The 21,446-nt window shown below is 42.1% G+C and overlaps 1 protein-coding gene and 1 pseudogene across 1 annotated transcript in view; both read right to left on the bottom strand.

Annotated features, from left to right (window-relative positions):
• The window catches only part of PRIM2 (primase (DNA) subunit 2), a 308,687-nt gene that overhangs the window by 105,842 nt on the left and 181,399 nt on the right, over positions 1 to 21,446 (bottom strand). Inside the window, exon 9 of the mRNA XM_005696179.3 lies at positions 1,626 to 1,698. Coding sequence (XP_005696236.2) covers positions 1,626 to 1,698 — 73 coding nt within the window. The remainder of the gene's footprint in view (positions 1 to 1,625; positions 1,699 to 21,446) is intronic.
• LOC102176746 lies at positions 8,834 to 21,326 on the bottom strand (annotated as a pseudogene).

The raw sequence follows: 21,446 nt of genomic DNA, 5'->3' as shown, positions 1-21,446 counted from the left end.
TGTTCTCCACCTCTGTAACTTTGTCATTTCAAGAGCATTACATAAATAGAATCATATAAAGTTTTGAGAGTGGCTTTTTACTCAGCATACTTCCTACAAAATTCATCTAAATTATTGCAGCTATCAGTAGCTCATTCCTTTTTTATTGCTGAGTAATATCTCCTCAGTGTGTGGATGTAATACCATTTGTCTAACCATTCACTCATTCACTCATTGAAGGACATTTCGGTCAAATCCAGCTGAGGGTTATTTCAAATAAATGAGTGTATGGGTTTTCATGTATATCTAACATTTCATTTTACTGGGATAAATGTTCAAAAGTATAACTGGTGAATCACAGATGAAATTTTAAAATAACCCAAAAGTAAACCCCCAAAATTAGAGAAATGGCTCTCAAAAGGCAAATTCAAATAAATGTTTTAAAGAAATTAACAATTAAAGAAAACTTTTTTCATTTATGGTCTCAGCTGTTATCTCCCTCACCTTCTCAAGTATCCTCCTCCTGAGACTTAACTCCCACCTCTCATGAGCTCCTTGGCAGGTTCCACTTTGCTTGTGAGCAGTCATGGGTCTCTCTTTGCTCCCCTGACTGACCAGGCAGCCTCTTTGTCTTTCATTGTAACAACTTCTACTTGATTATAATTTCTCAAATAGGAAGATGATCTCAGAATCTCCCCCTACTCACCATTATAACTCTTGTTTCCAAGCATTAAAACCTCAATGTACTTTTAATTTACTGTAAATAATTTGGTAATTATCTAAACAAAGATTACTTATGGTTGACTTAGTTTCCCTTTTTTGGATAATGCAGAAATCCTACAGTGCATTAAAGTGAAATTCTATACAGCAAAAGTATAGTTGAGTGTACACGCCTTGATTCCCCTATAGAGCCACAAAGTGAAGCTGAAATGAACTGCCCACTCTGGCTGCAACACAAGACCTATACTTAGTGACATGGAATAATCTGCATCCTTCTCAAATTTATATGCTAAGTCCTAACCCCACAACCTCAGAATGTGGCTGTATCTACAGCTGGGACCTGTAAGAAGGCAATCAAGGTTAAATGAGATCATGGGGGTGGGGCCCTGGTCCAAGGTGATTAGCAGCCTTCTAAGCAGAGGAAGAGATAGAGGGATGGAGCAGACACCCAGAAGCCAAGGAGAGAGGTCCTCAGACGAAACTGACAGCTGATAGCTCAATCATGAACTCTCACCCCCAGAACTGTGAGAAGATAAGATCCTGTTGTTCAGGGTACCCAGCCTATGGTTTGCTGTTGCAGCAGCCCTAGGGGACAGCTATACTTAGTACTCTCCATTCCTCCTTTCCTAAATTATGTGGTGTTTAAATATAAACACATAAATACTATTTAAGTGTCATCACTTAAAAGAAACCTCCTTTTGCAAAACTAATTAAATTGTTTTTATCAAACTACAAATAATTTTCTGATTGTTTGGTTTTCCTATAATGACAAAAAGTCATATGCACAGAACATGGCATTTATTTTTTAAATGACTGGCAAGCAATGAAATAACATTCTCTTCCATCACCCCACCCTAAACATAATCTTTGGTTTAAGAAAATCTGTTTTCTCTGTTGACAAAGGTTTAACAGGATGAGATGCTTACCGAATCGATCTGATCTAAAGAAATCTTGCCAGCATTGCCCTGTGTACTGTAGTCTTGACCAGTGTAGGAATGACTAAAAAAAAAGAACAAAATATTAAAATCAAATTTATAAAAGATATTTTGATCACCTCAAGGGAAATTTTCAAAATTCTGACAAAAAGTCACGAGAAAACATTTCATACATAAACCTTAGGAGAAACATAGCCAAGTATTTCAAAGGTATTTCACCAAATATGTTTAAGTAACTTTCCCCATAAATAATACAGAAATGTAGTGCTCATCTGTGTCTCCCGATTCCTAATCTAGAGTGCTGTTTCCTTAAGAGCAATATGCAAACTGTTGAAGTTCACAGTCCTCTACTACTGACCCCTTGTAACAGCACAGTGCAGTGGTGGTGGTGGTTTAGTCACTAAGTCGTGTCCAACTCTTGCGACCCCATGGACTCTAGCCCACCACGCTCCTCTGTCCATAGGATTTTCCAAGCAAGAATACTGGAGTGGGTTACCACTTCCTTCTCCAACAGCACAGCACAAAGCTAGGGACAAACAGAGCTTATGTCTGAAGTCATTGCTCAGCAGACCCTAGAGTGAGTCACCAAGACTCTCCACACTCTGGATCCCTGTTTGTCAAATGGAGATGCCTGCAGTGTTGATAGCAGGTTGGAGTCGAAATATTTTTTGTTAAAGGACTTAACATATCATAATCACTATTCATTAAAATAAGTAACATGTGAACAGCACTTACATGTGCAGAGTACTCATTCATATCCTCTAATCTAGCCAAGGCTATGGTTTTTCCTGTGGTCATGTATGGATGTGAGAGTTGGACTGTGAAGAAGGCTGAGTGCCGAAGAACTGATGCTTTTGAACTGTGGTGCTGGAGAAGACTCCCGAGAGTCCCTTGGACTGCAAGGAGATCCAACCAATCCATTCTGAAGGAGGTCAGCCCTGGGATTTCTTTGGAAGGAATGATGCTAAAGCTGAAACTCCAGTACTTTGGCCACCTCATGTGAAGAGCTGACTCATTAGAAAAGACTTTGATGCTGGTAGGGATTGGGGGCAGGAGGAGAAGGGGACGACAGACGATGAGATGGCTGGATGGCATCACTGACTCAATGGATGCAAGTCTGAGTGAACTCCAGGAGTTGGTGATGGACAGGGAGGCCTGGCATGCTGCAATTCATGGGGTCGCAAAGAGTCGGACATGACTGAGCGACTGAACTGAACTGAACTGAACTGTATCCCTACAACAGCCCCAAGCAAGTGTGTTTACTGTATATTTGAGAAGAGGGGAACTTCTGAGGTCAGAGAGCAAGTCAGCAGTGCAGCAGGAATTCAAACTTTGGACTCTCAACTTTGTTTGTTCACTACACCACACTACTCTACTACTCTCTTCCCTGTGATACACTGTTGTCTTGTATATTTAGAAATGAGGAAATGCAACATGGTTCATTCTACCTAAAGTCTCCACCTGTACACTTTATCACCTCCTTGATACAACTCCATATCCACAGCTCCATCAACAAGGACTCAGATGCAGACATCCAGGAACCACATGGTTACACAGAAAACCACAAACAGGGGTTCATGCAGACCCCACAACTAAAGGGAGTTCTGGACTAAAGTACTGTTACCATCACAAGGGATTCCGATGCTCTCCTCTCTACTGCTCGGCACTAGAGCTTCCCGCTGCTGGTTCACATATGCCCCCAAGATGCTCTCAAGGGCTGCCTTCAAGGGCTTCCCTGGTGGCTCAGATGGTAAAGCATCTGCCTGCAATGTGGGAGACCCGGGTTCAATCCCTGGGTCGGGAAGATCCCCTGGAGAAGGAAATGGCAATCCACTCCAGTATTCTTGCCTGGAAAATCCCATGGATGGAGGAGCCTGGTAGGCTATAGTCCATGGGGTCAAAAAAGAGTCAGACACGACTGAGCAGCTTCACTTTCACTTTCTTTCAAGCCGCTCTGTAGAAAAGCTGTTCTACAATCAATCAAGTCACTGATCAAATGATGGGTATGGATTATGAAGCAAAACTACCGGCTATCCCAAGACACTGCAGCCACTGGAGAGAAAAGTGTCACAAGTGCTGATGTCCCCTCCCCAAAATCCCCCCTCTATGGGCCACGAATGGTCAGAATCACTCTGAGAACAGGACACGCAAACGGCGGAGGCTGACACAGAACGATCCTGTACCTAAAACACATCTTCTGGCCTTTGGTTTTATTTCTCCCTCCAGTAACAAATTTCTGACAGTATACCATAAAGGGATTCATTCTCTTCAGCCTTAGACTAGTAGTGCCATGGCACACAAAACTGAGGCTAAGTTAAAACAACAGCTGCCATTTAATTTTAATATTTCACATTTTAAAACAGAACACAAACAGAGAATTGTTTCAGTGAAGTGAAGTGTTAATCACTCCGTCGTGTCTGACTCTTTGCGACTCTATGGACTGTAGCCCACCAGGCTCCTCTGTCCATGGAATTTTCCAGGCAAGAATACTGCAGTGGGTTGCCATTCTCTTCTCCAGGGGATCTTTCTGACCCAGGTTCAATCCCGACAAAGTAAAAACACATTTCACTTTCCAATGTATTTTATACATAGGGCAATGAAAACAGCATAGGGTTACGAGTCTGAAGACCTGCTCTCGTTTCTGGTCTTTAAATCACTCGTTTGGCAAACTGGCAATCAGCATTATTATCATTTGCAAAATAATGTTAATAATGTAAAATAGTATTAATAATGCCAGGCCTGCCTAACTGACAGAAATGCTGGGGAAATCAAATGAAATCATAAATTCAAAGTGCTAACTAAAATCACTAAAGCATATTCCAGTACACAGACTGGAATGTACATATTCCAGTTCACACATAAGACTGCCTTCTGGCAGTCCTGACCAGTAAGTACAGAGGACCACAAAACAGGATGGGAAGGGAGGCAACTGATCCTGGAGAGAATTCGTCCCCTAGTTGGGAGATGCTGGGTCACTCCCTGACCCTTGCATTTCTTAGGCTATAAATTGATCACAATCATCTAACAGAACTTTTCAGCTCAAATACATGAACAAATATAAAAGCTTTGTATAAATGATGTACAAACATGATTATAGTTATGAGTAAACAGTTTTCTCAGCCCAGATTAATGCAGTATACAAAGTACAAAGAGAAGATATACAAAGAGGACCTGAAAGGCAGTTTAAAATGCTTCCTCAGTGCTTTGATAGGATATGCAAAAAGGCCAAATTTCAAGGAAAAAAGTTAAAAAGAGAATGGCAACAATGATAAACACAATGAATTTGCTGGGTATAAATAATTACAGAGAGAATATAAGGAAACTGTTAACATCACGTTTCTAAAAACGTTATGAATAGACAGGAAAATGGCCACCAGCCAACCCAGTAAGGGCAAGTGCGGAACTCTCAGAAGAAAAGTGATAGAAATTTGAACTGAAGCATAAGTACTGGGAATGAGATTTCTCCTCCATTCATTCAGGATCAGAAAGGCTAGCTTGTATCTGGTTAAAGGAGCTGGTACATCACAGCTATTTAATACATACTTGAACTAGTTATGGATAGGTGAAGCCAAGGTGGGGAGGATTTTCAGATACAAGAAAAAGAAATCATGAGAAGCAGTGTATCCGATGGTCTGTAAGCAGTAAAGAACCATAAAACTATCTGGGGCAAGAATTCACATGAGCAGTTTATACTCGAGAAAGAAAGCAGAAATTGGAAGGACTGGGCAACAGAAAATCAGTTGGAAGAATATAACAATATTCCAGACAAGAGAAGTCTTGGTAAAAACTGTAAAGTAGCAGCAACAGACAGAGAAAGGAAGGCAATTAAGGTAAAAGAAAAAGGAACAAATAGTGCTGCCATGAAAGAATAAAAATCCTCAAGAACAACTCACATTAGCTCATGAGGTGGGACCCTTGGCTTTCACTTGGAAGTGCAGAGGGAGCTATGAGGTGAGACCCCCAACAGGCCCAGGACAAGTGAGGCACCTCAGCCACCCTCAGAGCCTGCGGCAGCTTCATGTCACACAGCTTTCAAATAACGCAGCTGCTACACCAATGAGTGAAAACATGCGTAATGAACTGTCAAAATATTGTCTCAGTTTTATGACTTTAAAAACTTCATCAATTTTATTAACAAATACTTCTTAATCACTGTACTGGGGTAATAGAGAAAAACTAATACAAATGTTTTACTACTTTTTTATTGTAATTTTCAAAAGTAAAAACAATTTCTAATTGGTTTGATACAGACACACCAAAAAACACTGTTTTCAGCCCATTTTAAATAATCACAGCTTTAAGAAATATTCGCTGTCACTAATAAACAGTTTTAACAAGGGGGATTTAGTCAGCATAAAAGCTTTCCTGCTTCTAATCTTCCATAGAAAAATTAATTGAGACATAACACAAATGTCACTTTTTCAATACGGTGGACAAAATACATATTTTAATGGGTCACGAAATTCAAATTAGTGCACTAATCATTATCCTGCCAAATATAAAGAGGAATTTATGACTAATCAGAGAATTTTAAAAAGTCAAAATCTGATTTAATTTTCAGTTCAGCCACTAATCTGGCACAAGTGAAAAAGAAAGAAGATCAGCCAAACTACGCGTTAATCGTGCAGACTATGCATTAGCCCTCCGGCTGCGTCTGGCTCTGCAGCCCCAGGAACCTCTGCTCCTGTCCACGGGATTCTCCAGGCAAGAACTCTGGTGTGCGCTGCCACGCCCTCCCACAGGGAATCTTCCCAACCCAGGATCAAACCTGGGTCTCCTGCATTGCAGGCAGATTCTTTATCATCTGAGCCACCAAGTTGTTCATCCATAAATGTGGAGAGTAACTTATTTCCATCCTGTATGCTAATTTATCTTCTATTTGTTAGAGTATCAGGCGAAAGGCACTGAGGTTTACATAAAATGGTATTGTTTTTCTCAAGTTACCAAAAAGTCAGAGAATAAAGATGTTGAGTCCACTATAATTGTACAGTTATACTGCACTGTACAAACAACACAAACACCTGCACTCACCAAACTGAACTAGAGAAATGCATAAAACCCAGAATGAACCTTATTTTTTTTAAGGTCATTAGAATGTCAGACTCTCTATAACAGACTTCTTCTCTATCACAGTTGTCCTCTTCTAATTACCCTTTTTTCAAAAATAAACTTTCAAGAGTCTCTGCACTGTTCTTCAGTCCTTCATCAAGCACTTTTTTGACCAAGGAAAAGTCACAAAGTCCTGATGGGCCCAGAGATGATGCAAACAGTGCAACATGACGAGGTGTTGAGAACCCTGATGAGGATGCAGAGAACAGGCGCTTCTCAAAGCAGGGGGAGGACACGTCACATGCAGCCCCAAAACGGCACCACAGAGGGGGTGCTCAGGGACAGCATCCAGAATTCTGAGTGTCCGGAGAATGCTCTTGAGACAACTGACCACAGTGTCCAGGCTGATCAGAGACACCTGCCATGCCAGCTCAAGGCCAGGGAAGAAGGTGCCCTGGGTGGCCTTGGCAGCAGAGGGAGGAGCAGGAGACCACAGGCAGGAGTAACAGGAAAGTCACGGGCCTGGTGGTCTTAGTGTTTTTACCATTTGTAGTTTAACAATTTTATTTGCATTAAAAACACTCTTAAATTTTGACCTGGCTCGGAAAAGTACGTATTGTGAGTTTATTAGCATTGCTGGACCATTTAAAAGTAAGCACGTGATAAAGAGGTGACATTTAGGGATAATAAAAGAGTCTGTTTTCTCAGCAAGTAGAGGGTTAGCACATATCAGATAGATAAGGAGAAAGAGATCAGGTCTTGTCAAGTTTAAAACCTTTAAAACCCTAAACTTGTGCATAATAATACTTTCTGAGAAAACTAAATTTTGCAATTGTGTGTAACAAACCCTTAGCTTACACAGAAGAAAGTCAGTGTTTGTCCTTGATTATTTTTTCTGTTTTTTGAGGTGATGGTGCTAAGTTGTTCATCTACAATAAGAGAACTAATTGTTCGCAAAAGATACAAGAGCATCTTCCTACATGTTCAACAGGCCTACATGCAACTTAATTAAAACTCAGTCACATCTGAGAAACCTTTCCCTCCCACTTTATCTTGCTCATTAAACAGTAAAGAGGTAAGCAGAGTTAGGTTTCCAATAGAGTTAAAAGTCACAATAAACAGAAAATTGTAAAGCTAAGAAGAGTTTCAACAAATTAAAGCTGAAAGGAGAAGAGACTTTCAAATATTCATAACACATATTTACATAACCATATTTGACATGATACCATTTTCAGTCCCATTAAATCAAGGGAGATGGGGGGGCTGAGGATCACGAGACAGGAAGGCACAGTCGGTCACAGCCACAGGGAATCAGTGCTCCGAACACCACCACACAAACACCAAATTTACACAATAAAAATGCAGTGGCGATACAAAGAGTTCTGAAACATACACAATTGCACACATCTGATTGTGAAAGGCAGACCCATGCCTGGTCTTTTTAGCAACAACAGAAAACTAAGCCCTGTTCAACAAACCACTAAGGACAATAACAAGCACTTTAGGTCTCAATAGGGAGCCAGGTTTGGGTACTGAAAATAAAAGCCGAAACAACGGAAATAATTATACAAAAGTGGGTTGTGGGTCTCACGATAAATCAGCTGGTTAAGGAAAAAACCCTTTCCTGCTGTGGCACTGAACTCAGCAGAGACAGCCATCACACCTCTGCTCAGTGGTCTGTGGGAGCCCCCACCCCCAAGTCCCCAGACACGGGGCCCCAGGGCGCAAGCTGGCAACACAGGTGATCCCTCTCTAATCACTTCCTCAGCCCTGTGAAGAAACTTGAAGGAGGGAGCAGGAGCAGTGGAACAGCTGCAGCAGCTTAAGAATCAGCCACAATTCTTCCGCACTTTCATAATTTTCCCAAGTCCAATCGCCTAAAGCAATCAGGGAGCATAGCAGAGTAAGGGAGAGCCAAGCAGCATGGTGAGGAGCTCAGGGGTCAGACCTACAAGTCCTGGCTGTTACACTTACTGCCTATTGACTCTGCTTCCAATTTCCTTACAGGGAAACAGGGATCATCAAAGAGGTCACAAAAATATCCCCTCCATGGGCTACAGTGAGGATCAGAGGAGATGCGTTTGTTGCATGATTTTTCACTCAAGTTTTTTTTTTTAATTGTGAATAATATTTTATTTAGTCATATTTGTTTACAACTGAAACTGTGGCAATTCAAAATTTATATCCTTGCCCATGAGCTTCTTATAAACACCAGAAAACTGTTAAACCTTGGGTTCCACACTGTTGTGCTGTGCTTTACGAGCTGCCTGCCATCTGGCTTCATGCGGATTTTCCTGCCCACAATCTCACTTGGGAAAACCAAGTCCTCCAGGATGGAGTCATGCACAGCTACCAGTGTGCAGCTCCTGGGAAGTTTTTGCTTGTTTTTCCTATAGCTTTTTCGAGTTTGCTTAGGCAGAATTCTCATCTGAGCAATAAAGACAATGTGCTTCCCACTGAACAACTTCTCCAGCTCACATACCAGCAAGGACCTGGATTTTCTGGAGAGATTTCAGTTCAGGAACAGGAACAAAAATTATGATAGCTTTCTGACCACCACCAACTTCAGTTTCCTTGGCAGCCATGATGTTCAGCTTCTGCAGCTGGGCCCTGAGGTCCAAGTTCATCTCCAGTTCCAGGAGGGCCTGGGAGATGCCCAACTCAAACTCAGGGGGCTTCTCACCACTGGGCTTCACGATCCTGCTGGGCCTGGACACAGCCTGGGCCCTGCCAGTGTGGCCAACACCTCAGTCAGACTGTAATACTCATCATCACCCAGGCCTCTAGACATTTTGGCTGCTGCTTTTCTCTACTGTTAACATTCACCAGGTTCTTCACCTGACTATCAGGAAGAAAGCAAACTTCTTTCCTATCTTCTTTATACTATCACATATAATATTTAATCTTGAAGTAGAATTTAGATGTCTTTGAATAACCTGATGATTTGGAAGGTTATACCTGTATCTACACTCTTAGAAAGTTTTCACAGTGCCAACTCCAACTGCAAACACTGCAGGTTTCAAAGGGACCCAGCTGTGCCAAGCTGCATGTCCAACATGGTAGCCACCAGCCAACTGTAGCAACTGGGTACTTGAAATGCAGCTTAGTCAGAATTAAGACATTCTATGAGTGTAAAGTCTGCACTGGATTTCCAAGACTTACTATGAAAAAATAATGTAAAACATTTCACTAATAAATTTTCATACCAATTACATGTTGAAGTGAGTTAAATAAGATTATTACTAAAATCAATGAGACGGAATTTAAAATTACACATGTGGCTCATGTCTGTGGTGCTCACTGCTTATCCTGAGCAGCATGGTCGCAGAGAGAGGACAGTGACCAAGGCTGCCAAGATCCTCCCGTGAGGACTAGGTCCACCTGGAGAAATTCCAGCTGACCTGTCCTAACTCCCGTCTGCCAAGTTAAGTCAGACTCTGCTGGTCATACTCGGAATACAAGCTGCAACTCCAGCTGACTGTTAATATACCTGTTTTCACAGCACTGTGCTTAAGAATGAAGGTTCCAAACTTGAGCCACAGTTTGCCATTTCTATGTTAGGGAAGCATCATGAATTCTGATTAGCTTGGAGGCAACTTGAATCTTGAGAAACCTGTATGCAGGTCAGGAAGCAAGTTAGAACTGGACATGGAACAAAAGGCTCGTTCCAAATAGGAAAAGGAGTACATCAAGGCTGTATACTGTCACTCTGCTTATTAAACTTATATGCAGAGTACATCATGAGAAACGCTGGACTGGAGGAAGCACAAGCTGGAATCAAGATTGCCAGGAGAAACAGCAATAACCTCAGATATGCGGATGACACCACCCTTACGGCAGAAAGTGAAGAAGAACTAAAGAGCCTCTTGATGAAAGTGAAAGAGGAGAATGAAAAAGTTGGCTTAAAGCTCAACATTCAGAAAACGAAGATCATGGCATTCGGTCCCATCACTTCATGGGAAATAGATGGGGAAACAGTGGAAACAGTGTCTGACTTTATTTTTAGGGGCTCCAAAATCACTGCAGATGGTGATTGCAGCCATGAAATTAAAAGACGCTTACTCCTTGGAAGGAAAGTTATGACCAACCTAGATAGCATATTCAAAAGCAGAGACATTACTTTGCCAACAAAGATCCATCTAGTCAAGACTATGGTTTTTCCCGTGGTCATGTATGGATGTGAGAGTTGGACTGTGAAGAAGGCTAAGCGCCGAAGAATTGATGCTTTTGAACTGTGGTGCTGGAGAAGACTCTTGAGAGTCCCTTGGACTGCAAGGAGATCCGACCAGTCTATCCTAAAGGAAATCAGTCCTGAATGTTCATTGGAAGGACTGATGCTGAAGCTGAAACTCCAATATTTTGGCCACCTGATGCGAACAGCTGACTCATTTGAAAAGAGCCTGATGCTGGGAAAGACTGAGGGCAGGAGGAGAAGGGGATGGCAGAGGATGAGATGGTTGGATGGCATCACCAACTCAATGGACATGGGTTTGGGAGGACTCTGAGAGTTGGTAATGGACAAGGAGGCCTGGCGTGCTGCAGTTCATGGGGTCGTAAAGAGTCAACCACGAATGAGCAACTGAACTGAGTGAACCTGAATCTTCGGGGGTCGAGGGTAACACAGTTCTGTCTGGGAGTCTTTGGGCTTCATGGTCCACCGCAACACTGCTGAGTCCTGCCACAGGCCACAGGTGCAAGGCCTTGTACTAAGGTCCACAGAAACAGAGCCCAGAACCAAGGTCACTCTGAAGCTGTGATCATTTGTTACCATTGCCAAAAGCCCCTGATCACCACTAACAAGCTTTCTGATTCCAAATTAGGCAAAGATGCCCACTCCAGTAAACACTCTATAGCACCCCAACCAATCAACTAATGCCAACCTTCCAGCAGGAATTTTCTGTCTTGTGGCTATAAAAATTGGCTACCAACTCACAAAAACTGTCGACCCTCCCTGGCCTGTCAGGAGTTGTGCGCTCGAAGTGCCCACTTTATCTCTGCTCTTTGTTCTTAATAAACTCTTTCCTGCAGTTCTCTGTGTCTGGAAATTCTTTTCTAACCCGCACTCAGACTGCCTCAACAGACACTTAATCACAACTCTCCATTCTCCTCTCATCTGTAAGAAGCTATGCTGGGGTAGGTATGAGTAGTCCCAGTGACTACAGGACTGGGGCCCAGGCTGGACAGAACCCACCTTCCAACCTCAAAAAGTATCTCCATGCCCTCACTCCTCACCGACAGACAAACTCTGAGGTTCATAGAACAGGGACACGTAAAACACATTTACTTTCTGTGTCAACTATTTACCAGTAGTCTTGAAAGAGGTTGACACTGTTTACTCCTTTCTGTCTGGCAGCTATCAGTTCAGTTCAGTTCAGTTCAGCTCAGTCGCTCAGTCGTGTCCGACTCTTTGCGGCTATAGGTTATCATAATTTAAAAACTGATATCAAATAAAAAAGCAGTGAAGAAAGCACTGCAAGCAATCAGAACTGACCTCTGCATTAAGGAAACATGTTTCTGTTTAAATTAAAAAGTAAGCTGATATTGTAATTTCCTATATCATTCTATAAGAGTATACCAAGTTCCAATACAACCTTTTCAAGAAACTCAGATGTAACCACAGTACAAATGGAAAAACAATTTTGAAAGAGCAAACAAAGGTTTTATATGTCACCCATATATCCACTTTTGCAATCACAATTCTATCTACTTTGGACATTAAAAAAATACTCTGACTACGTAAACTAGGCTATTCAGACATTCAGAAAGCACAGTCCTGTCAGGCTCCATTTCAGCAGTGTGCAGGAAATCAGGGAAACACAGTTACAATGTATCATTTCCTGCTGTGAGGGTATCAGAAAAATTCACTCAACAGCTGTCACCACTGAAATTGAATGAGTTTCTTTCTACATCTAAATCCCTTGAAAATGGTATCCAACTTATGTTAGCCCAGGTGATTTTGCCTGAAGTTACTCCAATGAGAACAAAATCAATAAAATTCTATTATAAATTGAATGTAAATTATTTTTCCATAAGCACGAAGTTTACTCCATTTTGCGTAAAAAAAAAATTCCAAAAAAGTACCGGCAGACAATATGAAGGATAATGATGCATATTTCCTTACGACTAAGAGACAAGAGGCAGACAAACCCAATAAAAACCCAGGCGGACATGGGTTTCCACATCAAGCGAGGACTACAAACAGCACAATCACTACTCTTCCTTGTTTCAGGCTGGCCTCATCTTTTCCCATGTGTTCCATGTTTTCCTATTTATTCCAATTTCTAAGCTGCAACAGTCCAATGAACTGCAAGAACGCTGAGATGCATTTCATTTTTCTATCAAAAATATCTGTACCTCACATTGTCAAAAGTCATGGAACTGCACCCTTAAAAGGAGTACATTTCATTGTATGTAAATTATACTTCAATAAAATTTATTTAAAACAAAACATACACATACCATCCCTAAGATAGTAGCTCTACAACACTACATAGGTGTCTTCACCATATACACTTAGGGCCCCCCGAAAAGATCTCTACTTTCATGACTACATTTTTTTATATTTCTTTACATTCTCAGCATATTCTGCCAGTACATGACTCCCTAAGCAGAGGCTGTTTCGACTGGACTCTGACCCAGGATGGTCAAATGATTACAATAAAGAAAAGGTTGCCGGAGAGACTGGTTATGAAAAGCTGAGGATGGGTGGGCGTGAAATAAAGCTCAAATACCCAGAAGAACTAAGACACTGAACTGACGGCCACTATCTCATCTCCCTACAATTCACAGAGGACAGGGCGCTTCTGAGATGGGCTATCACCAGCTGAGGCATGCTACAGTGTCCCCTCACAGCTGTTCCCTAATAACAGAAAGCCAGGAGCACGAGATTGGGGTTTAGACAGTCACTGTCTCATCTCCCCAACAATTCACAGAGGACGGGGTGCTTCTGAGATGGGCTATCACAGGCTGAGGTATACTACAGTGTCCCCTCACAGCTGTTTCCTAATAACAGAAAGCCAGGAGCACGAGATTGGGGTTTAGACGGTCACTGTCTCATCTCCCCACAATTCACAGAGGACGGGGCGCTTCTGAGATGGGCTATCACAGGCTGAGGCATGCTGCAGTGTCCCCTCACAGCTGTTCCCTAATAACAGAAAGTCAGGAGCACAAGACTGGGGTTTAGTGGGGTTTTGGAGGGAGAGGAGATGAAGGGGACAGCTAGGGAGTATGATCATGACAAGTCACATCTAGAGACTCCGTCACACACTTCCTGCACACTCCTTTGCTCTTGCACAGCATTATCAATGGCTCATCATGTTAAGGCTTTCATCCCACAGATCAAAACAGCAAGGTTCATAACAGGTTTGGTTTTATTCTGTTTTTAAATACAGTCTTCAACAATTGTATATGTCACTGGAGGAAAAAAAATGAGGGTCTTTCTAAAATCACACAGTCAAAAATAAAGAGAGGACTCTCCCGAGTTAGCTACTGACTCCGAGAAAGAGTCCCAAGTCCCAAAACAAAAGGCAAAACCAGTACTGAATTTCTACAAAGTATAAAGAGTATTTCATTACTTGGTGTTTCCAAGAGCTTTCCCATGTAATTGACAAAATTCACCAACCTTTTGTCTAAACTACCATCTCATTCAGTCTCAACATTTAGTAACTTAAAACACCTAGGGAGAGGTAAATTTCAAAACCTGAAGGGTCTTCTCCCAGCACGGGCTCATCCAGGAGTTTCCCTGAGGTGCAGCCATGTTGCGGTAACAGGGAGAGAGAAAAACAGAGGAGGACAGAGACGCCTTGCTCTCATGGAGCATACACCCCAGACAAACACCAAAATCAAATGAACACGTAAAAATGACCATTTCGGCCAGCAACACTGCTGCGCAGCAAACAGAGCTGAGAGCGTCACAGAGGCCCAGGAATGTGGGCTGGTGACCAGGAGGGGCCCTCCTGAGGCTGAGGACCCAGCGCACCCTGTGACACAGGTCCCCAGCGGCCTCCTGTGGGCAGTGTGTCTGCTGCCCACCGAGCACCACAGCAGCTCAACTACAAACGGGCTTCTTATTCCCTCTGAGTCATCTTTTCAGAGCTGCTTTCTACACAGTAGCTACAAACAGCTGAGAGGGCACCATTCACCTTTGGTGAGTCTGGGCCGTCTGGCTTACCTCAGCCCAATCTATCAAATTTAGTTTCGTTTTTGCTGTGAATTGTGTCCGGTTGCCAGGACATAAACATGTAGACTTGCAAAATTCCCACAGGTCACATGTGGCACCAGCAGCTCACCGCCTGGGCAGCCTGAACACCCCCTGACCGCACGCCTCCAGCAAGGCCGGCACAGGGGCGGCTCCGGGCGATGGGCCCACCTATCCCGAGGGCCGGGCTGCCGCGGCTCAGCGCCCCACACCCCCAGAGGGGCCCGAACCACAGGACCACGGGCATGGCCACCACAGACTAAGAAATCCATAACCATTCATCTAAAAACCGTTATTATACTTTTTAAAATACATGATTATCTAAACACATTTCAAGAATGACAGAGAAACGTGCTGTCCAATCCAATAAGCATCAGTTACGACCGACAATTTAAATTTAAATGAATTAAAATAAAAACACAGGAGCGATACTTCAAGCACTCAACAGCCTAAGCAGCTGCTGGCTACTGGGTTGAGCAGTGCAGGTGCAGAACACTTCCATCATCACAGAAAGTTCCATTGCAAAGCTCTTTAGCTGCTAATATTTCACAGTAACTACCACGTTTTCTCAGGCTTTTAAGGAAAACTGTTTTCCATAGTATCATCACTATTTTGTACTTTGTTAGGGCTTTATGCCTAACACAGTGAAAAATAATTTGTTACTCAACTACAGGACAATCAATATTTTAAAGAAACTCAAAGAGAAAAGAATGGGAAATTTAATAACTACAGGCAATGAAACTACTTGAAAAACATAAATAATCATAAACTTTGCTTTCCAGGAAGACTGACAGCATCCACAAAGCATAAATGCCTAAGAAACCCTGGACTCGCAATGAATGGACACTTGACCCTCCAGCTGGGAACAAGCTGCATGGACACAGCACTGTGGGGGCCATGGGCCCACAGAGTCAGGGGCTGCTCCTATGCTAACAGCCACCATAATTTACTGCAATTACTTTAGTTAAGATTCTCTTTTCTGACCAACAATCAGTTCTGTAAGATCAAAAGTGAATACGTATCCTGAGAACCTAACATCATATCTGGCACCAAGCAGTCCCCGTAATGTGTGTTAAATCAACGATAAACAAAACTAATTCTTCCGATGCTAAAAGATTTGTGACCCTGCACCTACTCCCAAGTCACAGCCAATACATACAATCTCACTACAAAGCCCACCATTTACAAAGGTATCTATTTGCCTTGGCTGGATGGCCAGTCGAACAAGCAAGGAAAGATTTTCCTATCTTCTTTCTATACCACTGAAAAGAAAAGCAGTACTTTATATTCTTATAAAAATCACTGTTAACCATTTTTTCTACTTTTCAACATGTTAAGCTAACAAAGTGACCTAACAATAAAACCCCAGGGTAATTCAGTATTGTACATAAATGAAGTGGTTTACTTGTAAAACTGATGAAAGTGAATGATATTAAAAGCTGTCTTCAATCCAAGGGAAAACTCTCACTGTAACAGGCAGATCAATGGCTTCCAAAGATGTTCACCCATGAACACGATAGGTTACATAGCAAAGAGGCCACTGAAGATGTAATTAAGATGAGGGACTTTGAGGTGGGGTGATTTTCCTGGGTCTCCATGTGGACCATCCAACCACATGAGCCTATAAAGCAGCAAGCTTCCTCAGGGAGGGGGCAGATACGCAGCCAAGTAAGTCACCCTTGACAGACGAGGACTGGTGCACCGCTGCTGGCTGAGGCAGGGGACCACACGCGAGGACCACAGAGCGGCCACGGGGGCGAGGGCGGCAGAGGCAGGAATGTGGCCCTGGCGACAGCTTGCAAGGGGGGAGGACCTCAGGCCCACCTCCACAAGGAACTAAACCCGGCCAACAACGCAGGTAAGCACAGCAGCAGATTCTGCCCCCAAGCCTCCAAGAGGAACTAAATCCCTGCTGACACCTCAATTTTAGCCTGGGGAGGCCCCAGTCACACTTCTGACCTGTATGAAAAAAGTAAGTGCTGTTTTGATCCATTCAATTTCTGATAATTTGTTAGGGCTACAATAAAATGTTCTAATCCAGACGCACTATAAGGTTTAAAATTCATTATTCTGAATTCTGTCTTCGTCAAGTGACTGCTTCCCTTGTCAGGCACATGGCCACTCTCTCTCCTCTCCTGCCCCAGGAAGGCGCCTCGCTCCCCGCCCTGCTCGCTGCTGGGCGACGCCTCCTCCTCACGAGTCAGCGCAGCGCCCCTTCTTCGCCAAGCCCTCACCTGGCCACAGACGCCGCTCAGAGTCTGCAGTTTTTCTTCACAGGTTTAGTCAACAAAGAAAGCCTAAATATCCAATGAAACGGGAATGGTGATGTAAAGATAGATATATACATCCTCAACTAAATATTACAAATCACTTAAAATTAGAGCCATGAAAAGTAATCTTCTCCTTTATCATAATAGGTATGATATATTAAGTGAAAGTGAATGTTTTTAAAGATTAACCATTTAAATTATTATTACATAAAAATATACACAGAGATCACAACAATTACAAGAAAAACCTAGCAGCAGTTATATTAGTGAGGCGGAATTCGTTTCTATTTTTCCAAATTTTATTGGGTTGGCCAAAAATTTCCTTCAGTTTAAGTAAAAATAAAACACATTTTTCATTTTCACCAAGAACTTGATTGAAAAACTTATTCACCATTTTGTTCTACTACCTTCTGCCACAGGCACTTACATATTACATTCATAAACCTCTTAAATGAAATTAAACACACTTAAATGAAATCAAAATGTAAATTTCTTGAGAACAGAAATTGTGTCATTTTTTTCCTATTCCAAGCACAATATAGGCACTCAGTTCCTGATGGATGCCACTAATGAAGAGCTTGTATTTCCATAAGAAATTGAAGCAAAATGCTTTCCTGTGGTTAATTTAACTTTTAACTATAGAAGTAAGTTCAGCTAAGAAAATCTGGGCACAATGCCTCTACATTCTCAGAATTATGTATATTGTTTAGCAATATCCCAAATTACTAGGTTGGCAAAATGTTATAATAATTCTCTTTCAACGTCTAAATCCTGTAAAATGACTTGACAATTTCCCTATAGCTACTTTCATTTTTACAGGTATTGGTGTCATCCACCATATTAGTTTTATTGACAAATTTAATTAAAATGCTACTCATCATTCCTCTTTGATCATTAAAGGCACAAACAAAATTAGACCTAATAATGATTTCGATTTCAACCTCCTAATGTTCTTCCCCTCTAGGTTATATTTAAACTATACAGTTCATACAAATGAATGATGATTTTTTTTCTAACAAGATTATCATTATCATCTTTCAAACTAAACAGTACTCTTTCCTATTTTGACCTAAGCAAAAATAAGGTAAGAGAAAAACATTATATTTAAACAGCCTAAAGAGACAATTCAGTATGCTTGAAAGACTTTCACAAGGTTACTTTGTATAATAGGAAGCAACAAACTATGCACATCAGCTACATACAGATGACTCTGACATGGCAATAAAACAAAAACCCATTTGATTTAATAATAGTAAAAACAGCAACATCGGTTGGTGCATATTACACGTAGCAGCCAGCCCTGGTTGCCTAGCAACCAGCCATGAGTGAATTCCACAGAGAATGAAAGCCCTAACTGAATGTACAGTTTGTGCATGTTTCAAGGACTCAAGAAGTGTCAGTAGTTAATCTAAATTCTTGTTGATAATGACCACACTGGGGTAGAGGAAGAGGAATCCATCATTATTGCACAGGACTGAGCACTGACTGGAGGTAAGATACAATCTTTTAGGTCTATGTCTTCTGAATTAGTGGTTTTACAGAAGAAAGAAGGTAATAATATGATTTATAAATTATATAAATTATAAGAACTTTATGCAGGAAAAAAGCAACAAAATAGGACTTCTTTGGTGGCTCAGTGGGTAAGAATCCACCTACCAATGCAGGGACATGGGTTCCTTCGCTGGTCCGGGAAGACCCTACCTGTCACGGGGCTACTAAGCCCCTCCACAAGCACTGAGCCAGCACTCGGGGCCTGAGAGCTGCAACTTCCGAAGCCCACGCACCCCTGAGCCTGTGCACAGCCACGAGAAGCCACAGTAACGAGAAGCCCCCAGACCGCAACAAAGAGCAGACCCTACTCACCTCGACTAAGACAAAGCCCACACAAAGCAACATAGAATAGTGCAGTTATAAATGAATGAAAAAATTATTTTTAAAAATATCACTGGCATAATAGATATTCATTCATTCAGAACAAAACACATAAGGAAGACCCGTCATGAAAGGCACTTTGCAGCTCTCACACTTTACTGGAGAAATCAGATGAAGAAGCAAGCGGTGACGACAGCACAAGCCCTGGGACCCAGGAGCCAGCCACTGGTTATGACGGGAACGCACATAAAACACGAATGGACACCGGGCAGGAGCCAGGTGAGAACCAGGTGGCCAGGAAGAGCTCATCAGAGGACGCAAACACAGACAAGTGGTCTTTAGTCGGGTCACAGAAGTAGAGGACGGGGGAAGAGCAGTCCCCGTAGGAGGTGAGCACAGGCCTGGAACTCGGGAGGAGCCCCGGGGCCCCACTGGCAGAAGAAGTCGGGGTGTCAGCACTGAGACAAAGTCCAGTCAGGCCGGTTCCTTCCAGAAGGACCTCGTGCGCCAGGCTGAGGTGTTCTCACCTCATCCCATGGGAAACTGGGGAGACAAAATCCTTTTAAACTGAGAAGTAACAGAATCCCTACAGTGACGACGTGAAATGATACAGAGAGGGTAAAGCCGGCACCAGAGGGAGACACTGGAGTTGGGCTGGGATGGGAGGAGGATACCTCCAGGACACAGAGCTCTCAGGAAGGTTAACAACTGTGCAGGATTCAGGCTGCTCCCAGTCCCTCAAGAGGTTTTCGACTGGACCCCACCCTCCCCACTACAGAGACAGCGGGAGAGGAGGAAAAGAGGGACCGACCGGGGAGGCAGGGGGTAGGATGAGCAATACTGAAAAATACTGGAAATAAACTCCAGGCCAATTTCTGACCAAGCAGTGGCACTCTAGGTTTCAGAAGAATAAAAAGAAACCATAATGGAAAACACTAAAGGTGCTTAGCTACATAAAACTTGAAAATTTATGTATGTTAGATAATGCAACATAATAAAAAAATTTCAGAAAAAAATGTTTGTAACAAAAACAATGAAGAGTTACTACCCTTTATATCTAAAGTCTGTGCTCATTTGCTCAGTCCTGTCTGACTTTTTGTGATCCTATGTACTGTAGTCCACCAGGCTTCTCTGTCCATGGGGATTCTCCAGGCAAGAATACTGGAGTAGGTTGCCATTTCCTCCTCCAGGGGATCTTCCCAACCCAGGGATCAAACCCATCCATGTCTCTTGTGTTTCCTGTATTACAGAGGGATTCTTTACCCGCTGAGCTACCAGGAAAGCTGGTATTTATATCTAAAGTACATAAGATCAAATAAAACCAAGAAATGCTATCAATAAATAGGCAAAGATACAGAGAATTAAAACTACCTTAAATAAAATGGATAATTAAAATGTTTTAAAATCACTCTTAATATAGTCAATGCAAAGTACATAATAGCAATTGTATCTCTATGGTAACCTATTAAATTAGCAGCTGTTCATTGTCCCATCTGTTCAGGGTACAGCAACATGGAGGATCTTGTACAATATGAGAGCATAAGTAGAAGAAGGTTTTTTAAAAATAAATATACTTAAATATTTAAAATGATTCATATGCTTTGACAAATTCCACTTTTGAAAACCTATGCTAAGGAAATGATCAAAAATACAGATAAAGTTTACATACAGCATTTTTCGTACTAGTGAAAAGAATGAAAAGTGGTCTAAATACTCCACAATGAATGATAAATACACTATAGGATAACCATACAAGCTAAGCTAAGCTAAGTCACTTCAGTCGTGTCCGACTCTGTGCAACCCCATAGACAGTAGCCCACCAGGCTCCCCCATCCCTGGGATTCTCCAAGCAAGAACACTGGAGTCGGTTGCCATTTCCTTCTCCAATGCATGAAAGTGAAAAGTGAAAGGAAAGTTGCTCAGTCGTGTCCGACTCTTCGAGACCCCATGGACTGCAGCCTACCAGGCTCCTCCGCCCATGGGATTTCCCAGGCAGGAGTACTGGAGTGGGGTGGCACTGCCTTCTCCAAACCATACAAGAAAATAAAATTAAGCTTTTGGAGAGATTTTAGTAATAGAAAAAATGAAAAAATAGCTAATTGTATAAAAGTATAGTGATGACATGCTTTTCTTCCTCCTTTTCTGTATTTTCTAAGTTTGCTTTTTAAATAATGAGGATTTTTTTTTTCAATTTAGAAAACAAAACTTATCTGAACTACTCCCAATAAAATATATGCAGGTTCCTCAAGTCTCACAGTTAAGAAACTGGCTCATTCCCTTTGAAATCTTTCTCAAGTCATTCATCGCTACTCATTTTAACTTAACAACCAGTTCTACACACTTTTATTCAATTAAAAGAACTTTCTATAGTACCCGGAAGTCAAGGGTACAAGCACATGGCACTAAGAACTTAAATCACAGAAT

The sequence above is a fragment of the Capra hircus genome, chromosome 23 (genome assembly GCF_001704415.2).
Source record: "Capra hircus breed San Clemente chromosome 23, ASM170441v1, whole genome shotgun sequence".
In the NCBI taxonomy this organism is placed as follows: domain Eukaryota; kingdom Metazoa; phylum Chordata; class Mammalia; order Artiodactyla; family Bovidae; genus Capra; species Capra hircus.
This window is presented reverse-complemented; position numbering and strand designations above follow the sequence as displayed.